The sequence below is a fragment of the Tripterygium wilfordii genome, chromosome 13 (assembly GCF_013401445.1).
Source record: "Tripterygium wilfordii isolate XIE 37 chromosome 13, ASM1340144v1, whole genome shotgun sequence".
NCBI classification, from domain to species: Eukaryota; Viridiplantae; Streptophyta; class Magnoliopsida; order Celastrales; family Celastraceae; genus Tripterygium; species Tripterygium wilfordii.
This window is the reverse complement of record NC_052244.1, coordinates 4,077,620-4,096,471: the sequence shown is the minus strand read 5'-3', so window position 1 is coordinate 4,096,471 and position 18,852 is coordinate 4,077,620. Positions and strand designations below refer to the sequence as shown.

At 33.9% G+C, this 18,852-nt stretch overlaps 2 protein-coding genes across 2 annotated transcripts; both read right to left on the bottom strand.

The window, feature by feature from the left end:
• Positions 1–1,130: 1,130 nt before the first annotated feature.
• Positions 1,131–3,358, bottom strand: LOC120013759 (heat stress transcription factor B-3-like). Its single transcript, XM_038865692.1, has 2 exons — positions 2,880–3,358; positions 1,131–1,909 (listed from the first exon to the last, which is right to left on the bottom strand). Exons 1-2 carry the CDS (start codon positions 3,123–3,125, stop codon positions 1,397–1,399), a joined length of 759 nt encoding a protein of 252 aa, XP_038721620.1. The 5' UTR covers positions 3,126–3,358; the 3' UTR covers positions 1,131–1,396.
• A 6,785-nt stretch (positions 3,359–10,143) lies between these two features.
• Positions 10,144–12,717, bottom strand: LOC120013842 (agamous-like MADS-box protein AGL18). Its single transcript, XM_038865798.1, has 8 exons — positions 12,444–12,717; positions 11,338–11,419; positions 11,193–11,245; positions 10,993–11,092; positions 10,842–10,883; positions 10,710–10,751; positions 10,472–10,599; positions 10,144–10,390 (listed from the first exon to the last, which is right to left on the bottom strand). Exons 1-8 carry the CDS (start codon positions 12,623–12,625, stop codon positions 10,300–10,302), a joined length of 720 nt encoding a protein of 239 aa, XP_038721726.1. The 5' UTR covers positions 12,626–12,717; the 3' UTR covers positions 10,144–10,299.
• Between the last annotated feature and the right edge of the window lie 6,135 nt (positions 12,718–18,852).

Here is an 18,852-nt window from a genome sequence, read left to right as displayed (position 1 = left end):
TTTTAGCTGTGTTTTTTCCATGTAATGACGTCCCAAATTTTTATTTTTATTTTTTGTCTTTTTTTGTGTCCATACTAATCCCTAAAGAATTGGGAATAATTCATATTATAATCCAATGTCTTTATATACATATAAATGATGGTTCATATCTGAGTGGAAGGTCTTGTACGTTGGTGTCTTTGATTTTTCTGTTCAGTCTTCTTTATCCAAAAGAACTGCCGTATTCTTTTGATTGTTCAAATGCCACCAATTAGATACATGCATCTCATCCCATGTATCTGTGAATATATACTCTCTTGACTTTAATTACAAGAAAACAGATTTTTTTTGTGATGGAACCTGTCATAAAACATAACAAATTTCTGTCATAAAACAGTATCAAATTTTATACTTGACAAAAATAGCGACGGAATAGACCTTTCCGCTAAATGAAAATTAAATTAATGAAAAATATTTGAGCGACGGAATTTAACAAAAATTTGTCACTAAATGTTTTTAAAAATTTATCAAATACAATTATCTAAAAAAAAATTAGCAACGAAATTTTCACTATATTTCTATCGCTAAACTAAAATTATAATATTGTAATTAAATGATAAATAATTCACAATTATTTATTAGTGATGAAATTTTCATCGCTAAATGTCATGATAATTAGCGATGGATTTAGTTTCCGACACAAAAGTGGACGATATTTTAACTTTTTTATTTTTGAGACGAAAATTCCGTCGCAGAGTGGTTTCGTCATTAATTTTCCATCTCAAATCCATCGCTAAATGTCATGGCAATTAGTGACGAGTTGTTTTGCGATGAATTTGTTTTCATCATAAATTCTATCGTAGAGCTGTTATGCGACATAATTTCCTTATTTTGCGATGAAAAAATCCATCGCAAAATACTTGTTTTCTTGTAGTGTTTTCGGAATATCTTCTTGCAAGTGTTTCGTGGTTGAATTTGAAGAATTGAGTTTCAACATTATAATTATTATGCTACTGATTAATTTCCAAATATTATTCCAAAATTTTAAGTTTTAGGTATGACAACAAAATGTGTTAAGTGAGAAATACAGTTATTAATTAGTCCAACTCAAAACCCTAATACACACAATTATAAGCATAGAAAGTTTAGTAACGAAAGTACAAATCTTCAAATCACAAGTTTTCATAATTATTGAACAAACGGATGTCATTTCACATCCTGTTTATCACCTTTAGAAGTATACATACATTTATGTGTTCCCTTACTCTATATAGCTAGTTCACATATATATATAGAGAGAGAGAGAGAGAAAGAAGCTACAATATTCATTTCAAGTAGCTCCCTTGATAGTTGGATACTTATTCTACAAAGATGGATTCAATCACTTATATTATCACTTATATTATGTCTTGATGATCTATTTGCATGACTGAGATAGTAAAAAGCTTGCACTTTCACTAATAATCTCATAAGCTCTCTTCCTCTTCCTCTCCCCTCCAACTTCCAACCTTACTCCAAACAACTTAGGCCCCTCGTCATCATCTTCTTCGTCTTCATCTTTGGTCAAGTGATTAGCAGACTTTGCGACCAAATCAAGAAGCTCTTTGCACTTGTTTCTCATGCTACTAAGCTCATTGTTTAGCAACCCATTTTCCATCTTGAGTCGCTTGTTCTCGTCGACAAGTGTCGTTAGCTCAGAGGATGAGGAATTTGAAGTCGATGAAGAAGACCTTTGGTCTTCATCGACGACATTATCAGTATTAATGAAGTCTTGATGAAGATCTTGCTGTTTTGGTGATGGTGGTGTGGATTTGTTGGGTTTGTTGGACCATGCTTTTCTCCGACGAATTTGAGAAAGTTGTTCTCTTTTGTCCTTTTGAAACTTCTCGTTTGAAAACTCCCACCGACTTGTTGCCACTTTACGAAAACCCTACATATATATATTTACATATATATACACATTAATTAAGTAAATATAATGAAAAATAAGACATATAATTACAAGAATATGTGAAGTGATCCAAAAAAGAAATTGTTCAAGGTACTTCATGATTTTCTTTTTGCTAGGGTTCCTGAATAAATCATACGATTTCATCGAAAAATTTCTACATAATCATGAATCCATCAAAACTAATTTAATTATTTTATTTTACACCCTTACTTTACATCCTTGTGTGAGAAATCTATGTATGTATGTCTATATGCGCTTTTGTCAAGAAATTAAGAGATATATAATCAGTGGAAATTAGATGGAGGCAAATTTCTATTTTTGGAGTGGTAACATATGCACAGTTTTTTTGATTATTTTTTAAAATTATATTCGGATATCCATTTCTATCATCTCATGAATTTGATGGGTTGAATTCCACGCCCATGTTGGACTAAATAATTTAACCAAATATTTATCTTCATTTTTTCAAAAAATTGTATTTGACTTGTACTTATTTCAAACCACATACTTTTGACTATATGCATTTCCAAAACATTAAAAAAAAAAGAACTCAATAAGACCAAGCACCAATGACTGAGTTAGGCAATTAGACAAGACCTCTACACCTTATCATTAATTAATCATTAATTAATACTGAGTTAGGCAATTAGACAAGACCTCCACACCATATCATTAATTAATTTATATCAAGAACCCAAAAATCAAAACTTAAAACCCACATTAGGAGCTCAATTTTAAGTCAGCTTGACCAAGTTTTGAAGTATGAAGATTAATGGTGGCATGACAAAGACTTATAGAAATCAGAACATAAAACATCTACTATGATTCCTGTTTTACTCCTCCTCCTTCCTTAGTAATCTAAATTAAAGGAACAAAATTAAACTACAAACTACTAAGCAAGTATGATGATGGAGGGTTATGATATACGTATATGTACATATATACGTACATAAGTGTTGAGTTGCCTAACAAAGCTTGAGAAGTTGCAGTGCTTGAAGAGTTTTGGGAGGAGATCTCTGGCAAACTCCGCCGGCTGCCACACTACGAACCCCGTCCCTTCCTCGTTCCATGATATCACCTCATCGGTCGCCGGATCTTCCACAAGCATGTATGTCTTCAATAAAAATGGTGGTGGTGTTGATTTTCTTGCATACTCTAACAAACCCTTTTCATGGGACTCACTAAAGGACTCCATGTTGAAAGAAAAATAGAAAAAGGAGAGAGAGAGAGAGAAGTGTGTGAAAGCTTTATCTAATTATTAATCAAGGGAAGATAGAAGAGAAGAGAAGAAGAGAAGTTAAGAACTCCCAACCCCAACAATAGAAACCCAATACGGCTCCACGGTTCATGAGAAATGCAAGGCTCTCTGTCTCTCTTAAACTTCCAAGAGAAAGAAATAGTTGAAACGTATGTAGAAACTAACTAGGCATATATATATGTATATGATGTATGTATGTATATGTGTGTGTGAATATATATGAGATGTTCTAGACCAATAGACATCGTGTGATACTTATTTTCATGGCTGGCTAGGTTTAATATGGTTGGAGTGGTCAATAAACAACAGCACAACATGTAACATATACTTATTGTATTAAATGTATTATCACTTGTTTAATTTTGGAATTTAGCATCACTAAGTAAAATGGAAAACCATATATTATACATGTGTATGTATGTATGAGGAATTCCCTCAGAAGGTCTTAAAATGAGGTCCTAAAATGAGGCTCTAACTTTTAGAATTCACTTTTAAGGTTCAAAACATTTTTCAAAAATACGAAAAAAAATATATTTGTGTTTTGATCGGTTTTACAAACCCAACGATATATTTTTTGTTCGAAACAAAAATTAAATGCAACCTAAAAAGTGTATGAAATGTCTTTTGTTTTATATCCAACGATCCATAATTATCTTGCACTTTTCATGTTGAATTTTTTTTGTTTCGAACAAAAAATATGTCGTTGGGTTCGTGAGACCGATCAAAATACAAATATATTTTTTAAAATTTAAAAAAAAAATGTTTTGATCCCTAAAAGTTAGGACCTCACTTTAGAATCTCATGAGAGAATTCCTCTATATATATATATTGTGATGTAAATTCTTCATTGGTTACAGGGTGGCGGTCAATTAACAACAACACAACTTCTATCCAATTGTGCAATAAATAAATGAATTATTACTGTTTCTGGATTGGCAATTTGTAAACATGACTAGGTAAATTAAATGTGATTGAAATGTGATATTGTTTAATGTTTTTGGTCATTTGGGTCAAGCAATCAAGGTGGGACAGAGATCAAGAGCTTTCATTGATATAGTCAAATAAGACAATCTTAACAATACAACCCCGTGATCATCGTTTCAACTTCAAGTTAATAAACTATATTAGTGTGGGGCATAATTCTACGATCAATGATTTAACCAGTAAAACTATACAATCACGTGCATAGCAACAAGCAGAGAACATACCTAGTGCGTCAATTTCGTTAAGCATCAATGGAATCTAAAATACGGTGGTCCACAACACTAAACCCTAATCAAAAGAAAATTCTAGGAATTATGAACACGAATTTGAAAACTCAAGGAAAGATCCCCTTTATCAATCTTAGAAACTGTAAACATAAAACAAAATCCTTACAGTTTAAAATCAAACGCACGTGAGAAAAGGGAGGGCGAAACACACGCGAGACAAGAGATGGCAGAACGCACCGACGACGAGAGGTAAAAGCCGAAGGCAGAACACACCGGCAAAGAGAGAGAAGAGAGGGAAGAAAGGGTGGGGTTTCAGGAGTTCTCGTACATAAACAAGAGGGAAGAAAGATGTTTTTACTTTTGAGAGCCTGCGTATACAAAACGATGTAGCTTAACGTAAATATTTTTCACCTGCGGTCATAATTTTACTGCAATTAAAGTACCCAGCTAATAGTGTTTTTAGACCTGTGACCGTACAAAATCGCAAGTTAATAAGAGAAATCTAGCAGTGATTTTATAAACCGCAAGTAAATATTATGTGTAGCTGCGGTCACGTTATGACCGCGGGTGTAAAACCGCAGGGATATAGTCTTTTTGTTGTAGTGTGAGAACTATCGGTAGTTCTGCAAAATTCACAAAAGACGTTAGAGAATCATTTACCAGAGGGATTTTGGCCAAAGAAGTTCTGACAATCAAGTCAACATCCCCTTTTACCATGCATTTTCGATAGTATTGAGTGGTCTATTTTTTGGATCTCCTTCCATGATATAGGATACCTCTTTTTATGGCGGGAATATCCGATCTTTTTGCTAAAGAAATAGATCTTTGAATTGATTAGGTCTAGAAGATTTGCACTAGGCATGTGTAAGAAGTAATTCTTGGAATCCTTGGAATCCACCCTTTGTTAGGAGGAAGTTCAATGTTTTGGTTGATTGTTATTAATGACATAAGTGCGCATTTCAAGGTAAATATAAAGTGGCTGATAAGACAGGAGCAAGAACATATATTGGTTCAAGATTAACATGATGATAGATTTCACCGAATGTAGGTGAGAGATAGGATGATTGATGATTGTTTTCTATGAGGGATCATGTCGGGTAATGTGAGGGTCTTATCAGGTAAAGTGCTCAATTACAAGGGTTGAGAATTGAGATCGAGGTCGAGGCAATTGGAGAATCAAAGTCGAAGAGATATAACTTTGGTGTCAAAGATGTAGATTGCACGTCGTCGGCACGAGGGATCGATGTCGACGACATGGATTTTTGTTGTCTGCGAAAGGGAGAATTCGTGTCGAAACAAAAGGAATTAGAAGACAATGTCAAAGAAGATGATGAACGATCTTGGCCAATAATGATATGTGGAATAACATACCTGTAGTTATATGGTCCTACCTGTTATTGAGCCGCAAGTTTCGTTTATTAACTATTGAACAATTTTTAGCATTACAATTAGCATATCACTAATAGTTATAGATTCATCTTATATGGTTGTTAACCAAACTGGGATAGCCCAATTAGTCATAGGCTTTGACCAAATATGTATGTCTGCAGGGTTTTCGTGGTTCGATCCCCAGTGGGATCTATCACGTTCAGTTTTGTGTTAGGTCTCGACTCAATTTATCTATCAATAAGTTATGTGCACGACCTATTAAGTTCGAGTTCAAACCCAACTTGACTATCCAAAATAAACAAGCATGATAGTATCATTCTTGGTTTAAAAAATATATATATATCGTTGTTGTTTGATGATATATATATATATAGACTTAATTCTTTCATTTGAAATTTCATTTACATAGACTTTAATGTCTTGTAAGTAGAAACAGCAGCCGTCGAGATTGACCTTGCATTTGGTTTTTTGTTTTATTTTAAAAAAATAAAAATAAAAAAAGGCCATATGTCAATCATCAGCTAATGTCATTCTCTCACAATTATTAAATGATCAATAGTATTTGCTTTTTTTTTTCTTTTTTAAAGGAAAATTGTGTACTTTGGGGGATATTAGTGTTTTTTTTCTTTAAAGGCTCATAGGTTACACACACGCTAAGCCATGCCTCAGGGACATGAAGGCCACCACAGCGGATGGAAACTACCCATATCCCAACCCTCCCTGGTGAGAATAGAACACTGGACCTCAAGGTCTTGAGCAGGCAATCTGACCAACCAGGTTACCTTCCATTCTCTGGGGATATTAGTTATTCCTTATAGTTTCTTTCAATTTTCTTTTATATAATTATATATATAAATCTTTCTTGTGTATCTGATTATTTTGAAGCCACTATCTTGACTTTGTTTGGTATTATTATCCATGTCTAAAATCCTTTACACACGCACAGGGGCGAAGTCAGAGAATTCTTTGGAAGGGACAAATCCATGGTGAAAAAATAAATTAATAAAAATTTTAGAAAATGATTTTATTAGATTAACATAATTTAAAATATTAAAGATTGTAGGTAGGGAATAAAAATTATAAGACATGTCTTGCAAAATTAAAAGAAAATTTTCATTATTATATATGTTTTTTACATTTTATTTAATTATGTATAGGAATAATATTTCAAAATAGAAAATTTTGGTTTACTAAGCGTGTGGGGTTCATGTGTTGGCTATAAAAGATACAAATAAAATCATGGGATTAGGACACATTGGAATGTTCTGATTTTCATTGGGCTGAGATTTCTTGACTTTGATTTTAAATGTTGTAATTCACAATTGGGCGGCCCTTTTTTTTTTCCCCTTCTTTTTGCTTTTTATATTCACAATCGTGTGCTTTATTTGTCTTCACCAATCGAGCATTTGCTACTTTTGGGGTGTCGGGCCTCTGCTGTAATAAAATTACAGTAGGCCCCGCTATAATGACAATTTGAGACAAAAAATTTTTTATTTTATTTTGAAAAAATTATAGATGTGTAGTTTATAGTCTAACGAATCCAACGATATATTTTTTGTTCAAAACAAAAATCATATGTTACATGAAAAATGCTTAACAATTTTAGACCGTCGGATATAAACTCAAAATATTTGGTGTCTGGATCACGATGAATTTGATTTTTGTTTCGAGCAAAAAATATATCGTTGGATTCGTTAGATCATAAACTACACATCTATAATTTTTTCAAAATAAAATAAAAAGATTTTGTGATCTAAATCACCTACAGTGGGGTCGTAAAAACTACAACCGACCCCTGCCACCCCTACTTTTGTTTTCACATTTGAGGAACCCGATAAATAGATAATGATGATGTTAGTGTGGAATGAGTTCTTGACTTTGGTGAAGGAATTTTATTATATATTAAGATTTTTGGTTTGGGATTTGGTACAATATTTTATTAATATATATATACACAGAAATTCTCCTATGTTGATCAAAAAGTGTGGACCAAGTTTGTGGATCAAAATCCAATGATTGTAATAAAACACAACATAAGTGGGGGCCACATGTTTATTATGGGACCCACCACATCTATAGTTGAAAAACAAGTCCACAAACTTGATCCACACTTTTGGTACACATAGGAGAATTTCTGTATATATATATATACACTAAAAATTAATTACCAGTAAATCCTTCATGCGATAGTTGTTGGTTATCTACTATGCTGGACAAGAGAAGCCCCGATTCTGACTGGGAGCTAGAGTGTGTGATATATCCTAGGTTGTGATGATGTGTGTTGCAAGCATACCAGAACTTGCAGTCAATCCAAAGATGTATTTGATATGGGAATTTGTGCACCAACATGATTTGTCATCAAACGAGAACACAAAATTGCTAATTTGAGGGGTTGTCTTCCTGAAAATGACTTAAAATTTACCTAGTGTCAAGTGAGAAAAGCAAGAGATAGAAGACTAACACCGGAATGAGAGTGCTTCTATTGAACAAGGTAAAATCAACGTAGTCGTGAAGGTTACGACCACAGAAGGGTGTGGGAGTCTAATTAATTAGAAGATATGTATAGGTTTATTATATTCAATGCAATTCACTAACATGCCCCGGAAGTTCAATGGAATTTTTGTTGATTTGTGACCGGACCTCTATTTTGAGGTCCTAATACTATCTAATTAGGAGGTTCTAGTGTTTATAGTAATTCATTTGTGTTTAAATAAAGTAATTTTACCCTTATACATGTTTCCCGTTGGTTTTGCAGGAAATCGGGCTTAAATGACTGAATTGGGCACCTTTAGAGCTGAAAGAAGAAGCTGGGAATCAGCAGGTGTCCGGACACCTGTCCGGACAGTGTGTCCGGACGCCTCAAGTGCCGTCCGGACGCTTTCTTCACAAATTGAGACAGAGGCTTCAAAGTTGATGGAAGCATGAAGTGTCCGGACACCCGTCCGGACACCTGTCCGGACAACTGCAACTTTTCTGCACAACATTTCAAGGGCATTTGGGGTAAATCATGTATATAACCAATGGGGAACGTTTGTATAAGGGCAGTTAGGTATTTTCAATGGTAAAAGGAGAAGAAAACCCTAAGATTTCTTCTTCCTTCACATAATTCATCTTCTCCAACTTCTTGCCTCCATTGTTTTCTCTCTACTTCTCACTCTAAGTTTTTCTTGGTTTTTCGTGATTTTGTTTGTAAACATTGATTTTCATCTATAAAATTGATGTTTATACCCATTATGATGAGTGGCTAAGTTCTCTTTCTAGTTTCTAGTCCCAAACGGTGGGTGCTTGGTTTCAATTACTCAAGGTATGTTCATGGAATTGTAGTTTTGATTTTGCTCTTTTAATTTCGTGGTTGTGTGATTGGATCTATGGAGATGACATATTTGATTGTATCTTTGGATTGTCTAGTCTAGGGATTGCATCTAATGTGTTTGATTGAGAATTGTTAAACCCATTGCATGATTTCCTTAATTAATTGAGTTTTCCATTGCATAGCTATTAATTATGTGTATTGATGATGGGGTTTTGGGTTAATTTAGGAATGTGCATGGGAGAGTTATGGTTAATTGATCTTTGAGTGTGAAACTAGGGTGTTAGCCAAGCCGAGCCCCAAGGGGGAACATTAATCCATAATATTAGGTGCTTATCCCTTTGCGTTCATCGTAGATTAAGAGACCCGATGGCCTACATGTATGAATTGAAGTCTTATATCCCAATTCTCTTTGCATATGCATGATTGATAGTATCACACAATGCATTGTGTATGGTTGTGTGTGTTTGCAATGATACCTTGAGTATGAGAACCGAGTAACCACCGGGACGGACTAGAGACTAGGTTTTTAATTAATTGTTTTAAATTCAATTTGTGCTTACTTTGATTACAAAATCGCTCATGCTACCGAGTCATTCGGCCCATTTCTTTTACTTGCTTTTATTTGAAATTCATTGTGTTTATTAGTGTTAGCTAGTCATTTGCATATCATTCACTTCAAATTTGCATTGCTTCCTCGTGGATCGATACCGGACTCACCGGTTTATTACTTGACGATACCCTACACTTGGGGTAAGTACACACACACACTTTGGTGTCGGTCAATTTGTATTGTTATAATTTGAAAAAACTTAGAGGGATGAGAAGTAGAAGAAAGATGTGAGAATGTTTGACCCAAACCATTTTGAGATATTGTTTACACGCTTTACACCTAGGCTCGCACGATTTTCTTATTAAGAGGGTATGTTTGATGTTGGACTAATTATATATCTTATAAACCACATTACTTGATTGTCAGCAAATGACGTGGGATTTCTAATATTAACATGTATGCATTTTAATATATTTTATAAGGTCACCATTTAAAGGACATTACCATCATCTGAAAAATTGAGTCTAAAAATTAACCTCATATACTATAATATTGATCAAGTCAATGAACAACCTTTAACTAACTTATTATTTTTTTAAAAAAAAAGTTGGAAAAGTCCATGGAGATGATGTCAGTATTATTATTCCATCAATCTGAGGCCACCTGACTTGCTGAATCATTGCATACAGATTCATTCCTCCTTGAAGCCTTACTCTTGCGATGATACTCCCATGACAACCTGCAGATCATACAAAAAAATAAAATAACAAGACAAAATGTTAGAGACGAGATTCATTACAATTTGATGATCAGGACATACCCTAATTGCAATGAAGTCTGGGAGAGTTCATTGTCTTCTGATGCACAATTAGGTCTTGAAACCAACTTTCTCTCTAAGCGAGTGAATTCCATAAAACCTGCTGACTTTGACCGTCGAAGTTCCTCAATCTATATATAGATCATCGGTGAGAGAAGAAGGGGAAAAAAAAAATCTACTTTATTTTATTTTATTTTTTAGTTAAATTAATACGTGGAATATTGAGGATATAATATTTAACCTGTTTGGACAGAGCTTCATTCTCTAGCATGGTCTCTTGCTCCTGATTAAGATTAATTAAATTACGAGATTAAAATTGATACAAATTAATTAATTCAAAGAAGAAAAATACATTTTTACTAAGTAGATATACCTTCATCCTTGACCTTTTAAGCTGCTCTAAGAGCAGTTGTTCCTGCAATATTCAAGTCTTAATTTAGTTTACACATAAATTTGACCACTCTATACAAAAAGGAATTATATATGATTAATTAATTAATTATAACAATTAATATTATGTATACCTTCTTGTGCTTAACAGATAATATTCCTTCATTTAACTGATTCTCTATGTTCTGCAGCTCCTTCAAGGTTAACCCATCAAGTTCCTTTCCCATCATTTGTCTAAACACCCAAATATACATACATGTATACATATAAATTTAATAAATACGAGAAAATAACTTATATATTATCCAAAAAATAAATAAATAATTGAACTTACAGGCAGGACAAGTGCAGCCTTTCGATCTCTTCCCTCATTGCATTCATATCAGACTGTTGTTCATTTGATTATGATAAGAACTGATCAGCATAATCACATTGAATAAACCTTGGCTTCAGAAACCAAATTAGCAAACTTTACATACCTCGACCCCATTGTCATCTACATGATGTTCATGAAATTCCAAATCCAGGCCATTACCGTACCTCGCAAGAGTGTGTTCCATGCTTCATGAAATAAAAACTCATTTAATTACTTAGCAATATCTCTTTCTTTGTTTTTTTTTGAAACATGGGAGGGGGGATTCGAACCTTGTCACCAAATGCCACGCACCATTTTTACCATTTCAGCTAGTGACTCAGGTGTTACTTAACAATATCTTATTGTGAACATTACGGACATTTTTAATGCAATATCCCATTGTTTTTTGGTGAAGATTTATTGTTATTATTGTAGGAGCATTTAAGATGATCAATACTCTTTTTTTTTTAATCGAGAACAACACCCCGTAGAAGTTTACCCATTGAATATCTGATATGGAAATAAACTCGGACCGTCATGCCCACACGCATAGAAGTTTCTCACCTGACAGGCGTAATTTGAGCCAAACCTCAGCGCATGACCATAAGGAAATTGCTCTCAGGAGGAATCAAACTCATGACCTTCCGAGTCCACGCAGTTTGATCCCATAGATATTCACCAGTAGGTTATCAAGTGGTTACATAATAAATACTCGTATCTATCCAATTCATATTTATATTTCTAAACATACTTTATGTGATTGTTAAAGACGTTTCTTACCTTGCATATACCCTAAGAGCCCAAATAAGTATATATAGAACAAAACATATAAGATAATGAGTTTTTTAAAGATCATTTGAGGTGGGAAGGTGAGATCTCTTTATGAACTGAACCCAAAGGCCCAAAGTCGGATCAACACACAGTCTATACCAGTTAATCATTATCAACTCAAGCCCATTACCTTCCCATACTTGGGTCTAGTTGGGTCCATGTAATTTTCAACTTTATAACATTAGTAAGATATTCTTTTAATGCTCTCTCTTCACAAACATAAAACACACAATCCATAACCAGAAAGAAGAAACAAAAAAGTGTCATCTTTTCTTTTTTTATGATCGATTAACAACATAAAATCCTACAAAAAAAAAAAGATTGTAATTATCTTAAATAAAAAATCAAAACACAAATAAAGATGAAGAATCAAAGAATTAAGGGTATGTAACTATGTACCTAGTGCTTGAGTATTCATAAAGCTTTCCGGTACCGGAGAAGATTATCACAGCAACCTCAGCATCACATAGAACAGACAATTCCCTAGCCTTCTTCAGCAACCCGTTACGCCTTTTCGAGAAGGTGACTTGCCTGCTATTCAAGTTTTCTATTTTCTTGATCTCAATTTTTCCTCTCCCCATCTTGTGTTTGTGTTTGTCTCTCTCAATCTTCCAGTCTCTTTTTTTTTTTTTTTTTTTGCCCTAGAAAATAAGAATCTAAAATGTTGTGCAGAGAAGATGATGAGAATTCACAAAACACTACAGAAATATATACACACATGTAATTATGTATATAAAGAGAGGACAAGAAAGCAATGACTATTTATGAGAAAGTTTCTGAAATTGAAAAGGATTCTGTGGGTCTAATGTGGGAAAGTGTGGCCAAAATTAGGTTAAGTCTTGGAAAGGTGACAGATAGAGTTCTATATGTAGGAATTGTCCAATTTGGAATTGATAATTACTTGAGGATTTGGTATTTGCCTCTTCTGGTACCCTTTTCTTTTAATGCAATTGGGTTTCAATTAAAATTTTAGAATAGTGATTCAAAACCACAACCCCTGCTAATTTTATTTTTAGAGCAATAAATATTTGTGATGGTTATTTCTATCATTAGCAAAACCATAAAAGAGGGCATTAAGGTTTTTAATAGGTTTTATCTCATTGCTAGTATATATAATTAAATAATTTAAAAAATAGTGATTGATAAAGACAAACTTGCCAATTTAGAGCCAATAAAAAAAATATGGGGTATTTCTATTATGAGCAAAAGATTAAAAGAGGGAAGGTTTTTATTAGGGATTTCCTTCTTGTGGTATATAAATATGGAAGTGGTAATATTTTTACTCCCTTTTTAGAATTTGATATATTCTAGACTTTCTAATTAGGTTGGTTAGTTTTAGATGTTTAGAAAATCATTCAAAACAATTAGGTGAAGCAAGTTCTAAATGATTTTATATTTGACAAGATTTTAGAAAATTGGACATAATTGGATATTAATTAATGAATAATATGAGTGACCAATGTTAATTATGGAAATTTGGTTTTTTTTTTTTGAAATACCGATAAGAAATATGCATCTTATTGGAATTGTTCATCTTAGATACACATATGCGTTACCCAGTCGATTGTCAACCAAACTATCTCTCGTTGATAAATTTTGGTTAATTACTGCTTATGTTGATATTACTAAATTCATGTTATCTATTTCTAGAATGTCCATAAACATATGGTTAGTTTCTGTATGTTTTGAAAATAGCCTAAATTGATTGCCTTCAAAATACATTAATTAACCTTCTCTCTTTCTCTCACACTATCTCTATATATTGCCATTTGAGGTAAATCAATATTGGCTCTGCCGCTCTGAAGATTGCCTTTTGTTTCTTTGGTGACCAATAATAGAAGGAAATGCCTTTATAGGCTTTAGTTTTGTAACAAGAAAATTGCGCCATTGGTGATGTATATACAATTATACATATACATTTTGGACAAATATATGTGTTAATGATAAATTGTATCACACACCATAAATTTATGTAAAGTATTTCTAATTTTAATTGTTGGATATCCCAAAGAAAGTATATTGTATATGGTCTTAATCTTTAGGAATGGCAATTCTTATCCGACCAATAACTTCACCCCAATTCATGCGGACTTTCCTCGATTCGACTTTGGGACGGGACGAGGACGGGACAAAGAAACTCAATCCGCATGCGGGACGGGGCCGAATCTACTTTCCACCCGCCCCACAAGTGACATGCCCGATCAATAATATTCTTAAATTTATATATAAATATACCTAAATTTTCTATATTTTTTTTATAATTTAGAGGCATATTTATATGTAAAAACATATAATTCACTTTATGTTGTTAAAACCCTAAGCCTTAAGTCAAGTTAATAATCACTCTTTAAGTTATTTGAATATTTGGTCCATTGTTTCTATAGATTTTAGTAAGAGGATGTTCCGAGTTTAAATTCATATCGGATGTTCAAAGGGCAAGCTTGTGTAGTATCGTTCTTGATTGTCAATAAAAAGTTAACTTGAATAATTAACTATTATTTCCGGTTGGTAAATTCTTATTATTTTAGATTAATTATTTTCACCATTCACTAGGGATGGCAACGGGACGGGGTGGGGGAGGGTAGGCCATCCCCATCCCCGAACCCTTGAGATTCAGGGATCCCCGACCTTGATGGGGATGGGGAATCCCCATCCCCGGCCCCTTGAATATTTATTTTCTCATAAACTTAAAAAGAAATTATATTAATAGTCTAATATGGGTTCGGAGAGGTAGAGTCGTAGTCGTAGAGAATAGAGATGTGGTGTAGGTTGTATAGAGTATAGAATCGTGACATCGTATTCGTATGGTTTAGGGTTTAGACGTTTAGGGTTTAGAGAATTAGAGTCTAGAGATTATCAAACTAGTATGTTTGAATATTTAATTGTCATAAACCTTAAAAAGAAATTATACTAATAGTCTAACATATACATCGTAGTATAAAGTATTGAACTATTTATACTATATAATGTATAGGGTTTACTTAGGGTTTGTAACTACATAGGGTTTAGGATTTAGGGTTTACGTATATGATTATAATGTCATAATAATCCAAATTACAACAAAAAATATATTTTGGTTTTGTTATTTAGTTAGGGTTTAGGATTTAGGGTTTAGGAAGTTGGGACGTAGGGTTTAGGGTTTAGGACGTATGATCTGAAATTTCGTATATGATTATAAATTTATAATGATCAAATATTTTAACAAAAATTATATTTGAGTTATTGAGTATTTGACCTAGTCGACACCTCACAAGTCACAATCTGATTTAATTATTTCAATTTCCAACTCATCCGATTATGTAGAGTATATAGTATACTTTACTTAATTACTTTTAATGAATTGAAATGAAGTATTAAGTATATAATTATATATAATATGGACTAGGAGAGCATATCATATATTTCATTATGAAAAATATAAGAAAATAAGTATACTAAATACAAATTAATATTCCTATATATATGTACAATATATTATATATGATATATCATTATATCTATATAAATATATATTTATTTATTAAAGTATTAAGTTTGGGTCGGGTTCGGGGCGGGGTATGGCATTACCATACCCTACCTGTCCCCACAACAATTTATTCGGGTGGCACCCGAACCCGTACCCAAAATTTCGGGTCCCCAGACCCGCGGGTCGGATTGCCATCCCTACCATTCATAAAATGATTAAAAGATTTTCATTAAGTTGGAATAAATCAAACAACTTGCCTAGTGAACACAATTATTCACCAATAGCACAGTTCAGACTCTAAAAAGAGCCAAAGACATAAAGAAAGCCCAGAATAGTCCATAATCTAACACCTCTAGCACATACAAGCCATAACCAAGCTTATACATTACGCTAAGAAACACCAACTTCCATATGAGAACGATTACCAAGCAGTTAATTTCACCCTTAGCTGCACCAGCAATTTTTTTTTTCCCAACAACCCCTCATCCTGAGAAAGAAGGGTAGTTAAAGTTTAGTAAATATTGTGGTAACCACCAATTCAGCAACATGCTTGTTGGGTACCGAAAAAGCCGACGACATGGGTGCCGGAGGTGGTGATCATTGTGAGATGATCGAAATCCTTGAACGGAGATACGGGTCTGCTCCATATAGTTCCACCATGGCAGTCTTGTGAAGTCGACAATCCATAAGAGAAGGACAATTGAATTACCTTCCACCATGACAGTCTTGCAGATGACTATAGTCACAAATAGCACAGAATCTTCTTGTTCTATCATTGCAAAAGACTTCCACTGGGACACAATTTCTTCCATGACTTCGACAAGAAAAAACTCCGTCTTTTTCTGTGAGAACAACATAGAGAAAGACTCAAACATTGTCCTCTGGTTAAACTTTGAGAGAAAAACCAGATAGGAAGACTCCCCTGTGTGAGAAAAACTAGAGAGATAGACGGCATGCTTTGTCTTTATATGCTTCTCTTCGTCAATTTGTGAATGTTGTCTTAGGAAATCCTTGTATTTATGGAAAGAATTGACATTTGTAGGATTTATAATATAAGAATTGGAAATCAATCAATGAATAAGTATTTATGGAAGTAAATAAAAAAAATTGTATCAAATATCAAGCCTCCTTTAGGTAGGGGTAATGCTATTGAGACCTCCATTTTTACCATTTAAACTCCCTACCGAAAAGACACAATAAGGGTTATACCGAGACTGATGGTTAGGTCTAGTACACTTTTTTTTCAGCACAGACTAAAGTGAAAAAAACCTCATCTTCTCTTTCCGTCCTTTACTCCTCTCCATCTCTCACGACGCATTCTTCTCTCTCCACACCCACAAACACCAGCAATCTCACTCCATCATCTCTCTGTCCCATGATTTTTGCCTCACATAATCTCAGATAATCTTCCTCTTCCTGTCATTAGAAACCTCGATGTCAAGCTCCTCGTACAAAATAAACTCCAGAGTCTCATTCTATACCAAATCAAGTCACGAAGTCGGCGACGATGTAGGGGCTGGAGCTCTCCTGGCCATCCTTGTACAAGAAGAAGTTCTTGAGAAAAAGAAGTGTTGGATCTGAGTGTGAAAAGGGAATTGAGGAGGATGTAGTGGCTAGAGCTCCCCTGGCCGTCCTTGTACAAGAAGAAGATCTTGAGAAAATGAAGTGTTTGGATACTTGGATCTGAAAATGAAAAGGGAACTGAGGAGGAAGAATACCTTTTTTTCATTATAATTTCTAATGAAAATTTTAAAGTGGTGTTATTTTCCTCTCCAAACACCTTAGCCACCGCAAAACAAAACACCTTCAGAAGTGTTGGATCTAAGAGGGGGAAAAGTGTAACTTTAACCTATAATTGATATTTTTTTTAAAAAAAAAGTTTAACTAGGAAGAAAATCTTGTGAGAATTGTGCGATCTTGAGAGTGAGAAAGAGGAAGAATCTCGCAAGGCAATCTTGGGAAAGTGAGATGGAGAGATAGAGAATGGAATGGAGAGAAGAAAATAAAGTGAGAGAGAGGAATGGAGAGAGAAATAGTTAAATGAAGTCATTTTTTAAATCGATTGATAGTTGTCACATCATGATGTGATAAAGGGGTGAAAGAAGAAAAAGAGGGTGAAAATAGTAAGGGTCCTGCCATACACACTCCCCTTTTTTTACTTTATAAACCCCCTCTATTATTCCTCCAATCAAATCACTTGTCATTCACACTCTTCCGTAGAGACTAAAGTGGGTCCTAGGCTAGCAATTATTCAATGTCAGCAATTAAAGATTAGGCCAGAGATATAAAGTGGGACCATATAAACCACGTCATGCCACATAAGCATACAACTATAGTCAATGGAGAGTAAAGTCATGGTATGCCCATGTCACATCATTCTGGCTTTTGTCTTTGATTTGTCCCCTAGTAAAATACGTCGTCGTTTTAAATGCTTGGTAGGTACTACGCAGACGCCGCAGATATAGACAATTCCGCAAGACATGTAAGTAACTACCCTTGAGAAAAATGAAGTGGAAAATTATCCAAGTCAAAGAAAAGACATATATATATCGATGCTAGATTTGCATCGAAGTATAGAATATGTAAAAAGTAGAAAGCTTCAAGAAAATACTAACACAAAATTTACGTGATTCGACAATTTGCTTATGTCCACAATGTTTGATCTTTTATTAGAGTAGAGTGTCCAATAATCCCCCTTACAAATGTGAGAACGATTTGTATCTATATGTCTTGTGTGTTTGTCAGTTGATGCAGTTATGTCAGTTCCTAAGATAATTTAACCTCCTCTGGTAACATCCTGTTGTAACTTCTCTTGCCTAATTGTAATTATAGGATAATTGATCTGTCTTGGAACTGCTTGACCTGTCGGATAAATTGTTTTGGGATAAAGCTCTTTTGTCTGGGAGCTGCCAATCTTCTGGAATCGTATTGACATACATATGAAATAAATTATTTTTATTCATCAATAACAATTAATACAATCAAAATAAATTATTTTTATTCGACATTATTATTTTACTTTTACTCAATAGCTTTTTCACTGCGATGAGTTTGAAAATGAAGTTACAGGGAGCTCATTTCACTCTCAATGCAACGCGAAAGGGTAAGACCCATTTGGTTGGATTTTGATTCGCTTTTTTTGAGTTTTCCCACTTGTGGAGTACCTACCTACTCATCCTTACTCTCTCTAGCTATAGCTACAGCTAAAACAGTCTAAGTTAATATTTCTCAATCTATCACTCTAAACCTATGCCGCAAACTAACCCTGAATACTTGTATACTTTTCACTGAGATATCACACTAACTTAAATGTTGATGTACCATTTGTACTTGACTCATGGG